Source organism: Montipora foliosa, chromosome 8, assembly GCF_036669935.1.
Source record: "Montipora foliosa isolate CH-2021 chromosome 8, ASM3666993v2, whole genome shotgun sequence".
NCBI lineage: Eukaryota > Metazoa > Cnidaria > Anthozoa > Scleractinia > Acroporidae > Montipora > Montipora foliosa.
In genome coordinates, this window is record NC_090876.1 from 39712988 (window position 1) to 39730487 (window position 17500).

Sequence of the window (17500 nt, forward strand, 5' to 3'; positions counted from 1 at the left end):
CATTCTTTGATTTCACTTTTTTTTGTTTTGTCCCAAATTGAATTGATTTTTATTGTGACATACGGGACTGAAACTCATCCTTTAAAATGATTACATCAGCCTCAATTAGGCTGATATTAATTTTAGTATATCCAAACATGATAATTATTGGATTCTTGCATGTGGATTGTAATTAAAAAAATTCATTTTTCTGTCAGAAAATTGAGCAAAACTTTATTATTATTTATAAGATTACCTCCACATAACACCATATATATTTTATTGAAATAAAATATCTATGGTACCAGTACTTATGTGTAGGTAATCTTAAAATAGAATTACATGTATAGAATTACATACAGATTGGACTGCCTTTAAAAAAGCAGTCCAATCTGTATGGGTGTTTTGGCTTGCCATTGTAATTACACCCATACAGATCTCCTGCTCATATTTTATCTAAGTATGTAATAATTATTATGTAATGCAAATCTAACCATTTATATGTCATAATCATTAATGTACATATAGTAAGTGAAGAAATATTTATTGTCATTATTAATAGGTGCGATTGCACATACCTTGGTAAATTATCCTGCAGTGCCTCACACTTAGGTTTTAGTATACTGTGTTAACCAGTGGTCATACGTTACAAGATTACTGAGGTAAAAAGAAATCTCACGCAAATTATGGTGGGAAATTTAATGACAACTTCATCAGCATTGTGATTGGGGCTTGTACCTCGGGCATCAAAACGCCCTTCCAACTTACCACGTTAAATGTCTTGGGTGTTTGGTCTCAATGATCTTTTCCACGTATCCATGGAAATTTACCACAGGAAATTTACCCTGGGAAATGTCGGTCACACACACTAAATGCAGCTTCCTGTGGTAAAAGGGTCATTTACCGCGGTAAAAGTGCCCCGTGTAACCACACCTATTATTATTATTATTATTATTATTATTATTATTATTATTATTATTATTATTATTATGACTGTGTTATCTCGGTTTAGTAAGATGTTACTGGAAAGTTTCCAATGTTTCCAAGTGCAAGCCACACCCAGCAGCCTAAGATCTATAATTATCATAATTATTATTATTAAATTATTATGTTAAATTTATGACGTAACATTCATCTTCCTCATGAGATGAGTGCATTAGTCTTGTAATTAGGTAGGAAAGTGACAGAAAAGATCTTTATAAATTAACAAGGTATGGCATTTGTAAGAAAAGCACTGATCAGCAGTATTTAGGCCAGTGCACCATTTATTGTTTTCGGTTTATATACCGGTACTGTTTAAAAAAATGAGCAGGAGTGTCTTATCGGTTGTTAAAAATGAGGTGTAGCCAAATGTTTTTAGACTCAACAAAGCATGTGCTGCTTTGTTTTTTTGATTGGCTTGACAAAAACATTTTGCAAAAAGCATGTCCCTTGGGAGTCCAAACAAAGGTTCAAAATGTGAGGAGGGGAAGATATTAGCATACAAGAAAAACAAGGGAGGCCTCATTCTCATTGGTATTCTTTTTAAAAGAATTCTAATGAGGAGTGTTTTGTTGGGTTTAAAGCTCATGCAAGTGATAGACTGTTATGCTCATGAATTATTAATGCTCTTATTAATTGTTGGGAAGAGTACCCAAGTTAATTATGCCAATTTAAAAGCTTGGAAAATATCTGCTGAAAATAAATTACCATTAATAATAAATGGCATGAGATGAGGGCTCTTGGTTTGAGTCCCTCAGTCTTAATGATAATCTGCAAATTTTATCAAGTTCTTTGCATAGCCCTTATTCCCTCAGTTTGAGTTTAATGTTAAAGTGAAATGATAAAGGTGAAATGTACTTTTAGTGAACAGGGCTGAGTGTCTCAAAGCTTGGTTAGTGCAAATCATTGGTTAATTAGTATTATTAAATTCTCATCTTCGGATAATGCATTTCGCGTGCTTTGATTGGTTCACTCAATCTCGGTTATCAGCTCATATACCTTAGTTTGACTTTATATGGTAACTGATTGCGTTAAGCGTTGCCAGACTAATTTTTTTTTCGCCGGGAACCGAAATTTCTCTTTGAATAAAGCCAAAAAAGAAAAAAAAACTTTTTTGTGGAAAGTTTGGATCAATTCCGACGGTTAGAAGTACGGGAAAAGGCAAGAAATGTTTTTGTTATGAGCCTACGTCTTTCTGACTACAAGGTATTACACAACATCGCATCTTGATCATGTTTTCTCGATTTTGCTCGGATTTTGTCGCTTTTTTCGCTCGTATTTCGTACTTCGTTTCTCTAGGCCTAAGTTGAGAATTAGTAAAATTTTTGTTGCAAGTGACCTATTAAAAGTTACCTGAACATTACACTTGTCTTTCAGCTCACACGGCTGTGGGTTGAAGTCATCTATATTTTTATAAATTTATCAAAACAAATTAGTATGAAATGAATATAAAACATCAAGTGCAAACCTACCATGGTTTTATCTTTGCATTTTTACAGCTACTGGGTAGCTACGTATACGTCCTCGTACCGACTGGGCGGGTTTGTCTAGAATAGATTCTCCACAGTCAGGCGGGCCGCATACTAGACAAGGAGACGAAACTAGTCGTTCTTATCTGTGGTGTTAAGTTCTAATCTGCACTATCTAAGCCTAAGCACTTGTTTGAGAATGATTAGTGACAGAAGCACATAAGCTGCTGTTACGATATTCATATGGCATCTTCGTCCTGCCAGTCTAACGAAGTGTCCCACCTGACTGTGGCAGAACCAGAACCTAACCAGGGGGGACCGTTTCTCGAAAGTCCCGAAAACGCATTTGTGAAAGTGCCAACCGCTTTTTTTGGAAGGCCGATCTTTTAACGTGTTTTCAAGGTAAGAAAAAGAAAAATGACTGTGAAGTTTGAAGACTTTAAAAATCCTTTCCGTTCTTGAGATACAAAGGGAATGGTGACATCCGAAAACGGCCCGTAAAGTTTCGGGACTTTCGAGAAACGGGCTCCTGGCCTCGTTTGTTCAAAAGGTGGATAACGCTATCCACCGGATAAATCACTATCCATTGGATAAACACTAGCAAAACCGATTGAGTTCTCCAGTGGATAGCGCTATCCACCCTTCGAGCAACCATAGTTAATGCATAGAAATTGTTATGAAGCTCGACAAGACTTTTTGTTTCACGTTTTTGTCTACATTTTGGGCTTGACGGTGCACAAAACACACCCTTTTTCGAGAAGATAGCCAATCAAACCTTTTCATTAAATCATGCGCAACTAATTTGCGAACCCTTGCGAAGTGAAAACAAAAGATTGTTCACTGTCACGGTCAATTCAACATCGATTGCGACAACATTGTTCTTGCTTTGGAAGGTTTCAAGGTTTCATAACCAGTCCCTTGATTAACTATGGAACAATTGGGGCCAGTGGGATTGGTTAAGACGGCCCAGAAAACGAGGCTGAGCTGGTAGGCAAACGTAGGATTATAACGTTAATAATAATTGGAATATCCGGTATAGTATATTAAATGTGATATTACTAGAATAAGTAAATAAATAAGTAAATAATCAAAATGTTCTTTAATAAAGAGGTATGACGTTTGTTGTTATGGAAGATGTGACTTTCATAAAAATTAAAGTTCACCGAAACTCATATATTTCGTCTACAATATCAATCTCCCCACCAAAAATAAACGTATCTCAAAATTTCGCCTTTTATCTGCCGGACAAGACGCGTATGGTTATCAAAAGTAGCAGTAATTTGGAGAGTACAAGGGAAGGGTACAATCGAGGCGCAACCGTTAGGCACTTGGGCATTTTGGAACCTCACAAGAGCTTCATTAACTCGATGGATATACGCGCTAAAAGTGTAGACCAAATTTTTGTTGTATAACCAAGGGCGTAGCCAGGAGGGGGGGGGGGGGGGGCCTGGGGGGCCCGTGACCCCCCCCCTTTGTAAGCCGTTTTTTACTCAAACAACCTACAATATTGAGGTTGCGAAAACGCGAGTACCCTCTGTTTGACAGAGTGTGACCCCCCCTTTGAAAAATCCTGGCTACGCCCATGAATTAACATATTACCCGTATCTTTTCTACACAAAGTGGTATAGCGATGTTTCTCGTGACGTCACCCATTGTTATTAATATGCCAACCAGAACCTAATTGGCTGTTGAAACAATCACTTCTTTTGTTTCCCTGGTTGGCAAGTGAGAATGTTAAAGAAAAGTGACGTCAATATTTGTAAACAAGAAATATCGCTATTGCGTGCTTATGTCTTTCCTACAGGAGAATAAAAAGGAAGAGCTCGCTTTTGCAGGGTCGTTCCAGTAAAATATGCAATAGTTTTTATTTAAAGTGGTACTATGATCAAAAAATCATTTCCTTTTTTTCTTCAGATTTTGAAAGCATGTTCGCTTAACACCTTACTGGCAAAAGTTTGAGCTTTGAGTTTTATCCAAAGGCTGTTTACTTTGAGTGTAATTTTTGGATTTCACGGTCCGCCATTACTAACGTTAAAAACTGACCGATTGGACCTCAGAGGGTTGGATCTAGAGAAAATGACGTGATTTACTCACTAGCTCAAAATTTCAGTGTGTAAACGCATTTTATTATATATGCAAAACCCGGGTTTAAAAGTCTGAAAGCCCGAAACTCCCGTGTTGCATATTAATTCAGCCGCGTACACACGCATTGCATTCTTAAGCTAGTGAGTCTTTGACGTCATTTTCTCCTGGACCCAGCTCTCTCAAGATTTTAAAGTGAGTAATGGCGGACCAATAAATGAGAAAATTCCAGTTAAAATAAACAGGTGTCTTTTTAAATTCAGAACTTAAAACTTGGGTCAGTTAGTGTTTAGTTAACATAGTTTTGAAATCCAAAGAAAAAAAAGAATTGTTTTTTCGGTCGTAGTACCACTTTAACGAGGGGTGACACGTTTTCTAACATGTGACCCTAAGTCTGCCTCAAGCGCTAAAGCTATAGGGAAGATATCGTTGACGCCACTCATTGTCATTAATGTGCCAACCAGAACCCCATTGGCTGTTGAAACAAAAGGTCGTTATTTCCTGTGGTTGGCAAATTTGAATAACAAAAGCAATGTTTGTAAACAGATGTCTTATCTATAGAAGACGCAGCGCCGTTGGCAGTATTTAGGTATTCACGCACCAGTTTTTATCAGCAGTAAGGAGCCTTGTGCCATTAACAAACAAGCAAAACAATACTGTTTTCATTGTTGTATAGAGAGTAGGTAATCTTTTGATTTCCAGATAAGGGAGGGCACTTTTGTTCCTTGAGCCAAGCCTCACTGTGCGTTGTTTAAATGCACTGGTGAACGGAAAGTCGAATATGCACCCCACCCCATCGCCAGGGATGGATGGAATTCCTCACACGAGTGCTAAGCTAATATAAAAGATATGTAGAGCCCATTAAGGGCCATGGAATTACTCTATTAATTTCAAATCTCCTCCGAAGCTTTGCCTACGTTCTGAGTTTTTTCCCGACATTTTTTTTCTACGTCTTCACTTTTTTCCCGACTTTTTTCCTGATTTTTTTCCGCGGACTCTTTTCTCGACTTTTTTTCGGAAGGCCGCTGATCCCTACCTACCTGGGTGTCTTGAAAACAAAGATCCGTAAGACCCCGAAGACCCTAGGCCTAAGACTGAAAAACAAAGAAAGTAACCCAAAACCCTCAATTTGGTTAGACCCTAGGCCTAAAACCCAACTTTAGGCCTAGTTAGGCCTAGAGTTAACCAAATTGAGGGCTTTGTGTTACTTTCTTCGTTTTCGAATCTTAGGGTCCTTAGGGGTCTTTGTTTTTAAGACCCCCACGTAGGTAGGGGTCAGCGGCCTTCCGAAGAAAGTCGAGAAAAAAGTCGGGCAAAAAGTCAAGAAAAAGTCGGGAATAGGGTCGGGGAAAAAGTGAGGACGCAGAAAAAAAAAAAGGCGGGAAAAGAGTCAAAACGCAGGCAAAACTTCGGAGGAGATTTGACATTAAAAGAGCAATTTAATGTCACTTAATGAGCTGCGTACTACGACATGAGATGGTAAATAGCCAACGCCGGAGGCGCGTAGCGCCGAGTTGGCTATATTGGGTTATTTAAGTGCCCCGTTATACGACTATATGTGAATAAATCCCCCCCCCCCCCCCCCCACATATTTTATCGGATGATGATGATGATGAATAGGCTTTGAAGGAAACAAAACCACTGGTCATGACAAAAAGATCAGAGGTCGTGCCGTGTTGGAAAACTTTGGCCAATCAAAAAGGACCGACACAGTCCAGTAAACCAATCAAAACTCGAAGTAATTACACGTAGCCGACACAAAGCGCGGGATTGGTTTTGGTTTCCCTTCTGATTGGTTGAAAAAGTGGCGCGAACACTTTGACCCAATCACTTAATTAATCACTGAGTGAAGTAATGCAAAACCAAAGCAATTCGCTAATTACTTTCGACACTCAATTGAAAACCGCTCTATTCTCGGTTGATTGATTAGAAAACTTTAGCCTTGTGCTGATGAGGCAAAAAATGTAAACAAAGATTGCACCTAGCCATTCCTTCTGGTAGCTGTGAGGTTATTCGAATGAATTGCTTACGTAGTAAATAATCATAAGGACAGATCGGGCCATTCAAATTTTTGAGGCGGGTGGGCAGAGGAAAAATTCTAAATGCACCTAAAATAGAACTGGATCAATCAAGCTACAGTCGTGGACATTTCGAATGAAAAGTTTGGGATGAGGAGGGAGTCTATCTAATTTCTCATTTTCTTCTGTCCGTTTAAGCGTTATTGTAGCTTTCCTCTCCTCTATTCCATTATCCCTGTTGGTGTTGTTAGGGTGAAGTTTTATGTGAATCGCCTCTTTGACCCTGCGTGTGTACCAATGAGGATCACGATCAATAAACTTTACTTCGTTCCAAAGCGAAGCATCCTGCTTAAAAGGTGACGCGTAACCAGTCGACCTCATCGCCTGATGAAGGTATGCAGTCGAAACATCGCGATCTACATCACAAATGACCACATCGTGAGACAAAAGAGAATACTTTATTATTATTGTACTTCACCACGATGAACAACAGCAACCTTTTTACGATATGACTGCACACGTAGGCCCGTTCTAAACGTCGCATTTTACATGTGCCGAATCTAATGCAAATGAGAAAAATGTATTGTTTTCGTCATTTGCCTTAGATTCGGCACATGTAAAATGCAACGTTTAAAACGGGCCTTAGATCGGCTTCCATTAGGCCTATTAATGTGCGACGCAAATGATCACGTCAAGTGCATAAATTCATTTTGAATTTACGAGGGAAATAATCTTAAAAAAAACGTGATGTGAGAAACTAGAGGCACGAGTCATCGAGTCATCTGCTCCTGGTAAATGGAAAAGACTTCGACTTCAAGTTCCTCACCATTTTTTTTCTTGTTTATTATAGTTGCATCGGGAATTTTCTCTTTTAGTTTTGACGAAAGTACCACCTTTCATATTAACACCTTCTGCTTCGCAACAGGTTTTCTCACCTAAGAAGTTTCTATGAGAACAGTCCTTGAAACGATGCTGAAGGTTCCACTTCACAAGAGACGTGATTCATACTTATGTTATTAGCATGATTAAAACCACCTAATGCATTCTCTGAGTTGGTCGAAGACGCATGTATTGAGCCATTAACCGCTGACACTCCCATCGGCGAAATGTCAATATTGTTCAAGTCCGATTCGGTTAAGTAAGGATCAACAAGACGTTTAACAATACCGTTATCGATGGCGAGTGTACCATTTTCGTTCAAATTCCCGCTTGTTTCTTTTCCCATATTTGGATTACTTAAAGAGTTTCTTTCTTTGTCAACACTTTCAATATGTTCAGGGACACTGGCCACTTGAGTAGGTACCAGATCCTCCCTCTTTGTGTTCGCGCAACCGTCCATATCACTGGGTTCTAAATTTTCTTTCCGTTCGCTCTCTAACGGCCGCACATTACAGAGTGCTGTTTCAGTGTTACCATCGTTTTCGACGGACGGAAAACAAGATTTCTTGACACCTTTCTTTCTCCGTCGACGAGGTGCATTAGAGGAGAGGCATTTTTTCAACAAGTTATTGTTTCCTTTCCGCCTTTTGATCCGCTTTCGTTTCATTTCCACAATCTTCGGTTGTTCCACTGGAGGCGTTTCGTTTTTCTCGAGAAATACGTATTGAAGATCCACGAATGGCTGTAAAAAATAAACCACAAAAAGGAATTCTTCATTTTAAGTTAAAATTGACAATGGTAAAGGTAAAAGGTAAAGTCTGCTACGAGCCTAGAAGGCCCATCAGGCCGGCGCTTATCTCTGGTTTCTGTAGCATGAAGCGACTAGGAGTATTTCTACTCCCCGTTTAGACAACTGGCCCGGGTTGCTCAAAGCATGGTTAGCGCTAACCAGCATTAAATGCCATGGAAACCCATCGGTTTTGATACCTCTTAACCAACGGTTAGTGCTAACCAGGCTTCGAGAAACCGGCCCCTGGGTGGAGCGAGGCACCGTGAGAGAACGTTAAAGGGCCACCGACAACCACAAGTCTTTGCGGGCGTGCAAGCTATCGGCGCCATTAATTTTCTGTAATACAGAAACTAGTATTTCTTGAAAAGTCAAATTCCATCGCCTCACATCGTCGAGTTTTGGATGCCCAGTAGCTTCAAACGTTCTTAATATTTTCCTTAATGTTTAAATATTGTATTTTTGGCGTTATTTGGGTGTTGTGTTCGTGTTAAAAGCGAAATGAAAACTGTGAAGAAAGGTCGTCCGCCGAGGAAGGAAAAGCGCCATGTTATTTGGCTCACTACTTCAACCTTAAGATTATGGAACGAAAGGAGGAAGGCGTTTGGATTAAAAAACAAATCGAACAGCGAATTCGCAGAAGTTCTTCTTCACGGGATGTTTCTGAAGCGAACCGGTCGCTTCGATTGCCCGGATAATAACAACAACAAAGGCGCGCAAAGGTCACTGGTTGTCGGTGGCTCTTTAAGTGTCTTGCCCAAGAACACAACACAATGTCCCCGGCCAGGACCCGAACCCAAACCACTCGATCCGGAGTCGAGCACACTGACCATGAGGCCATGAGGCCAACACGCCTCCCACCAAAAATGAACAATAACTAGGTTTTAATGCGGTCACATTTTAACCGACCAAAGCCGGTGTTAATCAGTTCCGCTCAGCAAATTTCGCCGATTGCACCAAGCAAAGTATGGGAGATACAAACTCAACTGATTAGAGTGTAATGTAGCACTTCACATTACACTATAATCAGTTAATTCTGTTCAAAATTCTTATTCTACCTTGTTTTTACCTTTTGGACAACTCGCTCGATTGTTGGAACCAACAGGAAAGAAATACGATGATTTTCCACAAATTTTGACAGTAACCATGGTTCTACTTTTTTAAGCATTAGGTAGGAAATACCATGCACGCGTCATTTACCTTAGAATAAAGACCGTATATTCTGCACACTTCCTTCACACTTAGGTGACCATCGAGTATTTCATCAAAGCGGATTATTTCGGTCTGTGGGATGACAGAAAAGGAAAGGAGCAATATGGATTGATATTTTGGTGACAACAGATAAATGAGCTTTTCTTTTCTTTTTAAGCATGGCAATCGTTCCGTACCTGATCGACAAATTTCAACTAATTTTCGAACTTGGCTTGAAGAATTTTGTTCTTCACGAGCAGCGCGCCGCAAAAATTCAAATCCCATCTCAAGAATTTTGCGTAACGTAATTCACTGTTCCGACACATGTCCTCCCGTTGAAGTAAAACTCTTTTTATGCGTGTTAGAATTAAAGTTACAAAAGTGGACAAAAAGAGTTGAGACTTTCCCCGATTTTTAACATTCTGGATCATAATTTCAAAAGCAGGAGAAAAATTCCCCCGTCCTCCACCCCACCCTGACAATATTGTTTAGCAAGATGGGCAAACAACTCATCCATGTCTCAACATTGTTTCTTTAGGTGGGGAAAGGGTGGGGGGGGGGGGGGGGGGCAAAGGAAGGTGGAGGCGTAATATCGACTTCACGCAACAAAACCTTTTTTAGTTATGGACAAGAAAATTAGGAATGTCTCAACAATTTGGTCCAGAGTCCAGAATTGTAGCAGATTGTGGGGCCGTGTGTGTTAACCTAACTGGAAGTAAGCAGACCAATTCATAAATACCATAGTAATACTCTCTGTGTGCCCTCCGAAATTTGGCATGAGCATTGTTTTCAGTTTCTGTTGGGACTTGGGACAATGACCCCAAGAGAAAATAAAAGCAAGGCTTACGCAAAATTTTGGAAGGTAAACAAAGAGTTTTATGGTATTTTTGAAAGTGACCTATTGGCTATGTACAAATTGTGCTGAAGCTAATTCGGGACCACAGAAGGCAAATAAACCAAGTGGTCAGAACGGGATTGAACCCGTGGGAGGATCCACAGACAAACCAAAGGGACAAGGCCTTTCCCAATTGCGCGCTGACAAAAAGCGCAGAAAAGTGATCAAATATCGCTCGAATCAACATAAAAGTTCACGAAATTTAGAAATAATCCTCAACAGTTGCTGAGAATTTTAAAACTCTCCCTTGCAGATTGTCATAAGTATGTTTTTTTTTTACCAAAGAATTGGCCTTCCTTTCTTTAGAAAAGATCATAAACTAAGCAAAAACACAATGTTTTTTCGAACGGAAAAGTACTTGAATAAGCTATATACATTTTGAAGACTGACATGGTTTCGAATTGCTTTGCATCAAACGTAACTCTTACTCTGGCTCATTTCAACCACGTAACTATTCCTATGTTCAATTATTCAATTTCAGGATCAAAAAAGAATCCCGGTTTCTCGTTACAAGCAAAAAATACGACGAAAGAAATCAAATGCTTCTCAAATTGCGAAAAGGACTCAAATTTGGCTCAAACAGTGAGAAAGATCTCAAGAGCGCTCGAAATGTAAAATGCTCCACAATAAAAAAAAAGTGCTTTAAAAGTTTCCTGCGCAATCGCGACAACGTACACAGGGACTGACTGTCTTTTCACCTCACTCACTGGTGATGAGAAAAACTGACCAATCCCTTGAGATGCCACGCACAAATGACGCGCGAATCTCGAGCAAAACGACACGGGAGAGCGAGGGCCACTCGCTAGCGCGCAACATAATCATCAAATAAGATACACTGCTTCTTACAACGTGCGTCTCCGGGATGGCAAACTTCATGATCAAGAATTTCTTCAGCACCTCTACGGTCACCGACGACGAGCAACGGAGGTAGCGAGTCGGAAAAATCTAGAGAAGAATCAAGCAAAATTTTCATGCACCCACATTTCCCGCATTATGTCTACTATCCTCAGGCAGACCGAATTAAACAAACAGACAAACAAACAAACAAACAAACAAACAAACAAGCAAACAAAGTCTGGTAGGTGCCTAAGGCCGGGACTGGTTTGCCTGTGGGACTGCTGGTCATGATGATGGCTAATTTGATAACATTTTAAAGCTATAACAGATCAGACAAATTTCAAAATTACCTCCTTTTCCATACAATTTCTTGATTTCCTGCAATTAAACCGTTCATTAGAAGAGAGAAATATATTTATTCTCTCACTGGAATTTGTCCAAGTTGATTTCGAACAAAACAAGACAAAAACAGCTTTAATTTCTTTGGTGCTGGTATCCCCATACCTAAAATAATCGAGAGTAATACACACTGGATCATCAAATGCCAGAGATTCTTTAACCTTCTCCTCCTTATGGGTTGTAGTAATCTTCTTGTCCTCCTCAGCCTCTAAATGAATAGAAGCGGCAGAAGTCAATAACACACAAGTGTCGATCCTCTTATTTGGCCTTGGCCTATTAAATTACAGTATTATCCAAATTTGGAATACGCGTCCCTCCATATAATGCCCAATCAGAATGAGTCTGGTGGGTAGCCATGCGAGGGACTGCCCGTGCTAAATGCAAAATAGCAGTAGCCTTTCTAAAAGTAGAAAAAAAAAAATGATGAGCCGCATTACATCGAGGATCGACACTTCTGGGCTATGGACTTCCGAGGCAAAAGAATGATAAAATATCAACTTATAGCCCCCTAATTTCAGAAGGTGTTATCCTCAAAGCCATAAAGTTCAAAGCGTACCCTGGTCTTCCTTGCTGTCTTGGTGTCGTCTTGCAACGGTCGGAGGGTTGCGTGACAATAAAAACGGCTACGAGAGAGACTAATGTATCCCCACTCCTAGCTACAGGAATAGTACTTTTAGCTTAAAAAGGGAAGCGCTATTTTTAGGATTTTTAAGGCAAGATAAACGTAGTGGTTTATCTCTGCTTGACTTTGTGACGTACCTGTTTTCCTAGACATGCCACCAGTGATGTTGAAGTTGGAAAAAAGAACAAGAGGACATCACCTTGTGGCGCCAATTTTACCCCGAGACATACACCGGTAACGCTCAAAACGATGCGAACATAGTTATGCCCAAATTCCACTCAAATTCCACTGAAACCACCACTCTTTTGGATTTTGTGACGTCATTTGATTTGCCCTGCTGCTCGACTTTATTTCATGTAAAACGATGGAAAAAGAATTAAACTAGAGGGAGATTGGAATATTTCAAAACAAAAGACGCAAGGATGAAATAATCTTGTATCCAATTCTGAAGTACATCTCAACTTTACAACGAAATTTGAATGAGGGACGGAATTTCCAACAATGAACAATTTAGAAATCTACAAACCTTGTTCATACTCTTCCTTTTGATTCTCATCAAATTCTCGGCGGCGATTTGCCTCTTCTGACAAATGAAAAATAACAAATTATAATGTTATTCAGCTATCGGGCCCCTTATAAGTTGGATGGAATGACGATCAAACGGAAAACGTTAGCTAACGGAATGAAACGAACCAAAATTTCAATTTGCCGTTTGCCGAAAACGCTATGACCTTAAGATCGACGTTTTTCCTCGTTTACCGCAAGCAGCAAACGCCTAAAAGTCACGTGACTCCGATCTTGCCTTCGCGTTTGAGGTTTGAAATTCACGTTCCCTGTCTAGGTTTTCGCTAGTTTTAAACATTTTAAGCCACATTTTGACGTGAAATTTACTTTTCTTAAAGTGCCCCTGTGACCAAAAAATCAATTCTTATATTTTTCTTTGGGCTTCAAATCTATGTCTACGATTCGCGAACAAAAATTGTCTAGCTAGACTTGGATTTAAAAAAAAAAAAAAAACGTTTTACTCACGTGACCAGCAGGAATTTTGCTTAATTTAACTAATTTGAAAAAGCATAGAAACCACAAAATCAAAGTAAACACAGGCTATTAATTTGGTTGAAGGATCTGAAGATTTCCTCCCTTGTTAACCACAATTGCCAACATCGTTCTGAAATTTCCGATATGACGGTTTTCTCACCTTCATATATATCAGGTACAATCTTGTACACAATGTCTTGCAATGTTCTATCCGGTCTGAATGACAGAAAACTAATTAATTAAATAACTTTGCAAAGAATTGTGCATAGCATTTGACATCAGGAATTACAACTTTCAGCGAGCAGGATAATTTTAATCAATGAATCAATCAATAAATCCGTCAATCAATTATTCTGCTCACTTAAAAGATCAAATGCTATGCAAAATGCTTTTAACTGAAAACAGATGATTATATTCAGTCGTCTTAAGCCTCCCGTTATTTTGATCAACTAATCAATCAGTCAATCAATCAATCAATCAATCAATCAATCAATCAATCAATCAATCAACCAATCAATAATAATAATAATAATAATAATAATAATAATAATAATAATTATTATTATTATTATTATGGTCTTTTTTCAACAACAAAGAGCAACCAACGTGCTCAATTAACAGTATAACTAATTAAACTACAATATCGAAAAGACAACTATCAATAAAACTGATTTAAAACGCTCGTTCTTTTTTCTAGGTAAAATGTAATCATGATCCCTTTTACGCAGTTGTCTGGTCCGTTTAGGTGGTAAAAGTTCCCGAAGAGCACTTTCTGTGGTAGTACTTTCTATGCGGCACAATTTAAACTCGAATCTCTTCTCTTTAATTTATCAGTGAAATAGAATTGCTTAGTGCAATATCCTGCCTTGAAAGCCTTAGCAAAAATTTTATCGATCCTACTTAAATACTCACTATAAAAAGCATTACCCCAAACATCAATACCATAAATAAAAATAGATAAGATTAAGCTTTGAAAAAGTAAATCTTAACTACTGATAGAATACTTGTAGTATCTACACACCCTAAGAATATATAACCTACTACAGTAACTGGCTTTACTCAACAAGTATTCAAACTGTGTGTCCCAATTAAGAGGATTTTCTTCGAAAGTGACGCCCAATAAAGTAAGCTTATCGTTGCGTTAAATGATATCAAAAGGTTCCAGAGGGATCCTAGTACTCCTTCCTCTAAGCAAGAGCTGCCATGTTTAGTTTCGGTCAATCTTCATGCGATTCTCATTAGCCCACATAATGAAGGACTGAACTTCTATATTTGAGTCACCCTCATCACAAGGGCGTAGCTAGGGGGGGGGGGGGGTGTCCTGGGGTGCCCGTGACCCCCCCCCCCCTTTGTAAGCCTTTTTTACGCAAACAACCTACAATAATCAGGTTGCAAAAACGCGAGTACCCTCTGTTTGACACAGTGTGACCCCCCCTTTGAAAAATCCTGGCTACGCCCATGCATAACTACCACTAGCAGTATTAGGGACACTTAGTGTAATATCATCTGCAAACTTGAGTAACAAATTTCGGGGATTAACCGTCTTGAGGGACCGCCTTGATGGACCCCTCTATAAATAGATAACTAACTGGTACGAATGCTATCAACTGCAACCCTTTGTTTTATGTATCTTAGGAAAAATCAATCAATCAGTCAATAAATCAACTAACTGAAAATACGGTATGTAAATTTTACATAACAGCCTCGGTGTGCAAACGCCAACGTTACGAGGTCGCACGCCGCTGAATAAAGATGCTTTGATGCTTTGATGCTGTGATAACAGACACACATTTGTGTTCCTTCACAGCTCGGAGACTTGTACACTCACCTTATGTGCAACAAAGGTTTTGTCTTGTGAACTTCAACATCGCAAACAGGACAGTTGAATGATGTTTGGAGATACTTTACAATACAGCTCCGACAAACTGTCAAAATAAATTAGATCACTTAGTCACTGGTGTTGACCATCAGGAACCAATTGTTCAATGGCGATATAACTTTATCCAGTGAACAACTCACTATCCAGAGTGTAAAATATACTTCGCCTTAAACATGCACAAGGGAGCATAAGCACGCGGACGGTTTTTGAACACGCCTTTACTTAGATGTGCTTAAAGCAAGCATATTTAAAAATTATTCTACGAGGGCGCGCCGGACATGAAGTGATAGATAACCAACAAGGCGCGTACCGCCGAGTTGGTTATAATCATTTTATATCCGGCAAACACGAGTGGAATAATTTTTTTATTAAAAACTCCGACATGATGTTCCCAGGGGTAGTATTGTAGACTAAAGCATCGATTTCTGCCTCGGTCAATTCTGGTCCAAAACGGCTTTTATCGGCCTATTTGTTTTTTCCAGAGCTGCAAAAAATTTTTTCAGTTCGCTTTATTGCTGACGCGTTCCTTGACCAGATTAGGTACAGCACGTATATGAACTGATAGCCTGTGTCCGGCGAACTAATGAAAATGCTGGAAATCAGATATCCGTAGGTCAGTTTTTAATAAACAGAGTCATGCGAGAAAGCACTAAAATCTTTGCACAGATTGAATACCGAGCGCGAGGGCTGTACTGGGACATATTGGCCCGAGGTCGTGGCACCATGCGCACGGACGGAGCGCAGCGAGGTCAGTGCAAAAAACGACCGAGAGTGGCAGCCAACATTCCCCAGTACGGCCTGAGAAAGTGAGTTTAGTAAGTTGTATGTTATATGGCATCGTTTATTCTCCGCTCGGTGAAGGTTCGTAATCTTCGTCTTCCATCAGCGAACTTTGAACGGTAACCCTTTACATGTAAAGCTAAATTCCGCTTGCTATAATTGTACTGTTGTGGTGAAAAAAAAATCCCCTTTTGTTAAAACTTTGTGTTTTGCTCAACTTGAATTTCCCGGTAGGGAGAAAAAGTACGGAAACGGACCGTTTCCATGGTAACGGTCCGTACTGTAAAATCCCGACCAAAAACCTGCCAATCAGACTGCTCCGTTTAGCCTGAGAATATTGTTTACCATATAAGAAGGTAAATTAACCACGTGCACCGTAAGAAATATTTGTGAACTGACGTTTCGAGCGTAGTTGCCATTGGTGTAACCATGGCGACATGGATACAAGAAAAAAAATCAATGAAAAGCGTTCATTAATTCTGGAGGGATTAATAAAGTGTGCTTCGTTAAGAACTGTTTTTACTCGAGATTTGTGCGTCTTTCTGTGCTACCTTTTATGTACAACCTGCGATCAGGCGTTCTCCTCTCTAAAGAAAAGAACGCCTAGTCGCTGGTTACCTGGAAGTAATGCTGGACTTGTGTTTGTTGTCGTTGTTGTTTCTCGATGCAGCGACCTAAAGGACGCTAAACAATACGACACAGAGTGACTGCTTCGGGTATCTTACAAGATGCACCTCGGAGACTAAGAAAGCTTTACTAAGCCGGCTGGAGCTACATCGCCCACACTTAACGAACAGTGTTTGGCTTAGTTACAGTTCACACGGCAACCAGGTGTACTATCGGTCATAGTTTGTAAGTTTGTAGCTACCCCGATTTGGAATTCAAAGTAACTTAAGAAAGTTACAGTTCAGGGACCCAACGTTTGAACACTTAGTAAGTGTCATCTGTTTACTGCATTCCTTGCAATTACTGTGAACAAATACATATCGGACAAACCAAATGCCAGTTCGATACACGTTTACGTGATCAAAAAATCACTTCCTTTCTTTCTTCAGATTTTGAAAGTGTGTTTGCTTGACACCATCCTGGCAAAATTTTGAGCTTTGATTTTTATCCAAAGACTGTTACTTTGAGTGTAAGTTTTTGATTTCACGGTCCGCCATTACTCACGATCAAAACTGACCGATTGGACCTCAGAGGGTTGGATCCAGGGAAAAGTGACGTCACTCACTAAATAGCTTAAAATTTTAGCGTGTAAACGCAGTTTATTATGTATGCAAAACACGAGTTTAAAAATCTGAAAGCCTGAAACTCCCGTGCTGCATATTAATTCAGTCGCGTACAAACGCATTGCATTCGCCTTTGACGTCATTTTCTCCTCGATCTAGCTCTCTCACGATTTTAAAGTTAGCAAATTGATGTCAGTTTTTCATGCAACTGTCCTGTTATTGATCATGAATTTCGTCATAACATTGTCAAAGTGGCTGTGATCCGCAGACTACTCTTTGACAATGTTATGACGAAATTCATTGTTACGCATGAAAAACTGACATCAATTTGTTTTTTACAATAACAAAAAGGCAGAGGGGTCAAAATTAAGTCAAAACACGAGAAGAACGCGATACAAAAATGCGAGAAACTTCAATCTGACGCGAGCAATATCT

The 17500-nt window shown here is 39.5% G+C and overlaps 2 protein-coding genes across 3 annotated transcripts in view; one reads left to right on the forward strand and one right to left on the reverse strand.

Moving 5' to 3' along the window:
• The window catches only part of LOC137968151 (uncharacterized), an 8667-nt gene extending 5066 nt beyond the window's left edge, over nucleotides 1–3601 (forward strand). Inside the window, exon 1 of the mRNA XM_068814777.1 lies at nucleotides 1–3601. This exon is cut by the window's left edge and continues 5066 nt beyond it. The gene's annotated coding sequence lies outside the window, so the exon portion shown is untranslated.
• A 3389-nt stretch (nucleotides 3602–6990) lies between these two features.
• The window catches only part of LOC137967549 (uncharacterized), a 21413-nt gene continuing 10903 nt past the window's right edge, over nucleotides 6991–17500 (reverse strand). Inside the window, exons 3-10 of one of the 2 annotated variants that reach the window (XM_068814053.1) lie at nucleotides 15006–15102; nucleotides 13338–13393; nucleotides 12666–12722; nucleotides 11623–11725; nucleotides 11469–11496; nucleotides 11128–11226; nucleotides 9396–9479; nucleotides 6992–8150 (exon numbers count right to left, since the gene is read on the reverse strand). In XM_068814053.1, the coding sequence (XP_068670154.1) occupies nucleotides 7476–8150; nucleotides 9396–9479; nucleotides 11128–11226; nucleotides 11469–11496; nucleotides 11623–11725; nucleotides 12666–12722; nucleotides 13338–13393; nucleotides 15006–15102 (1199 nt within the window). In that variant the 3' untranslated portion in view covers nucleotides 6992–7475. Of the gene's footprint in view, nucleotides 8151–9395; nucleotides 9480–11127; nucleotides 11227–11468; nucleotides 11497–11622; nucleotides 11726–12665; nucleotides 12723–13337; nucleotides 13394–15005; nucleotides 15103–17500 lie in introns of both variants that reach the window. The other variant, XM_068814054.1, reaches the window with a different exon arrangement.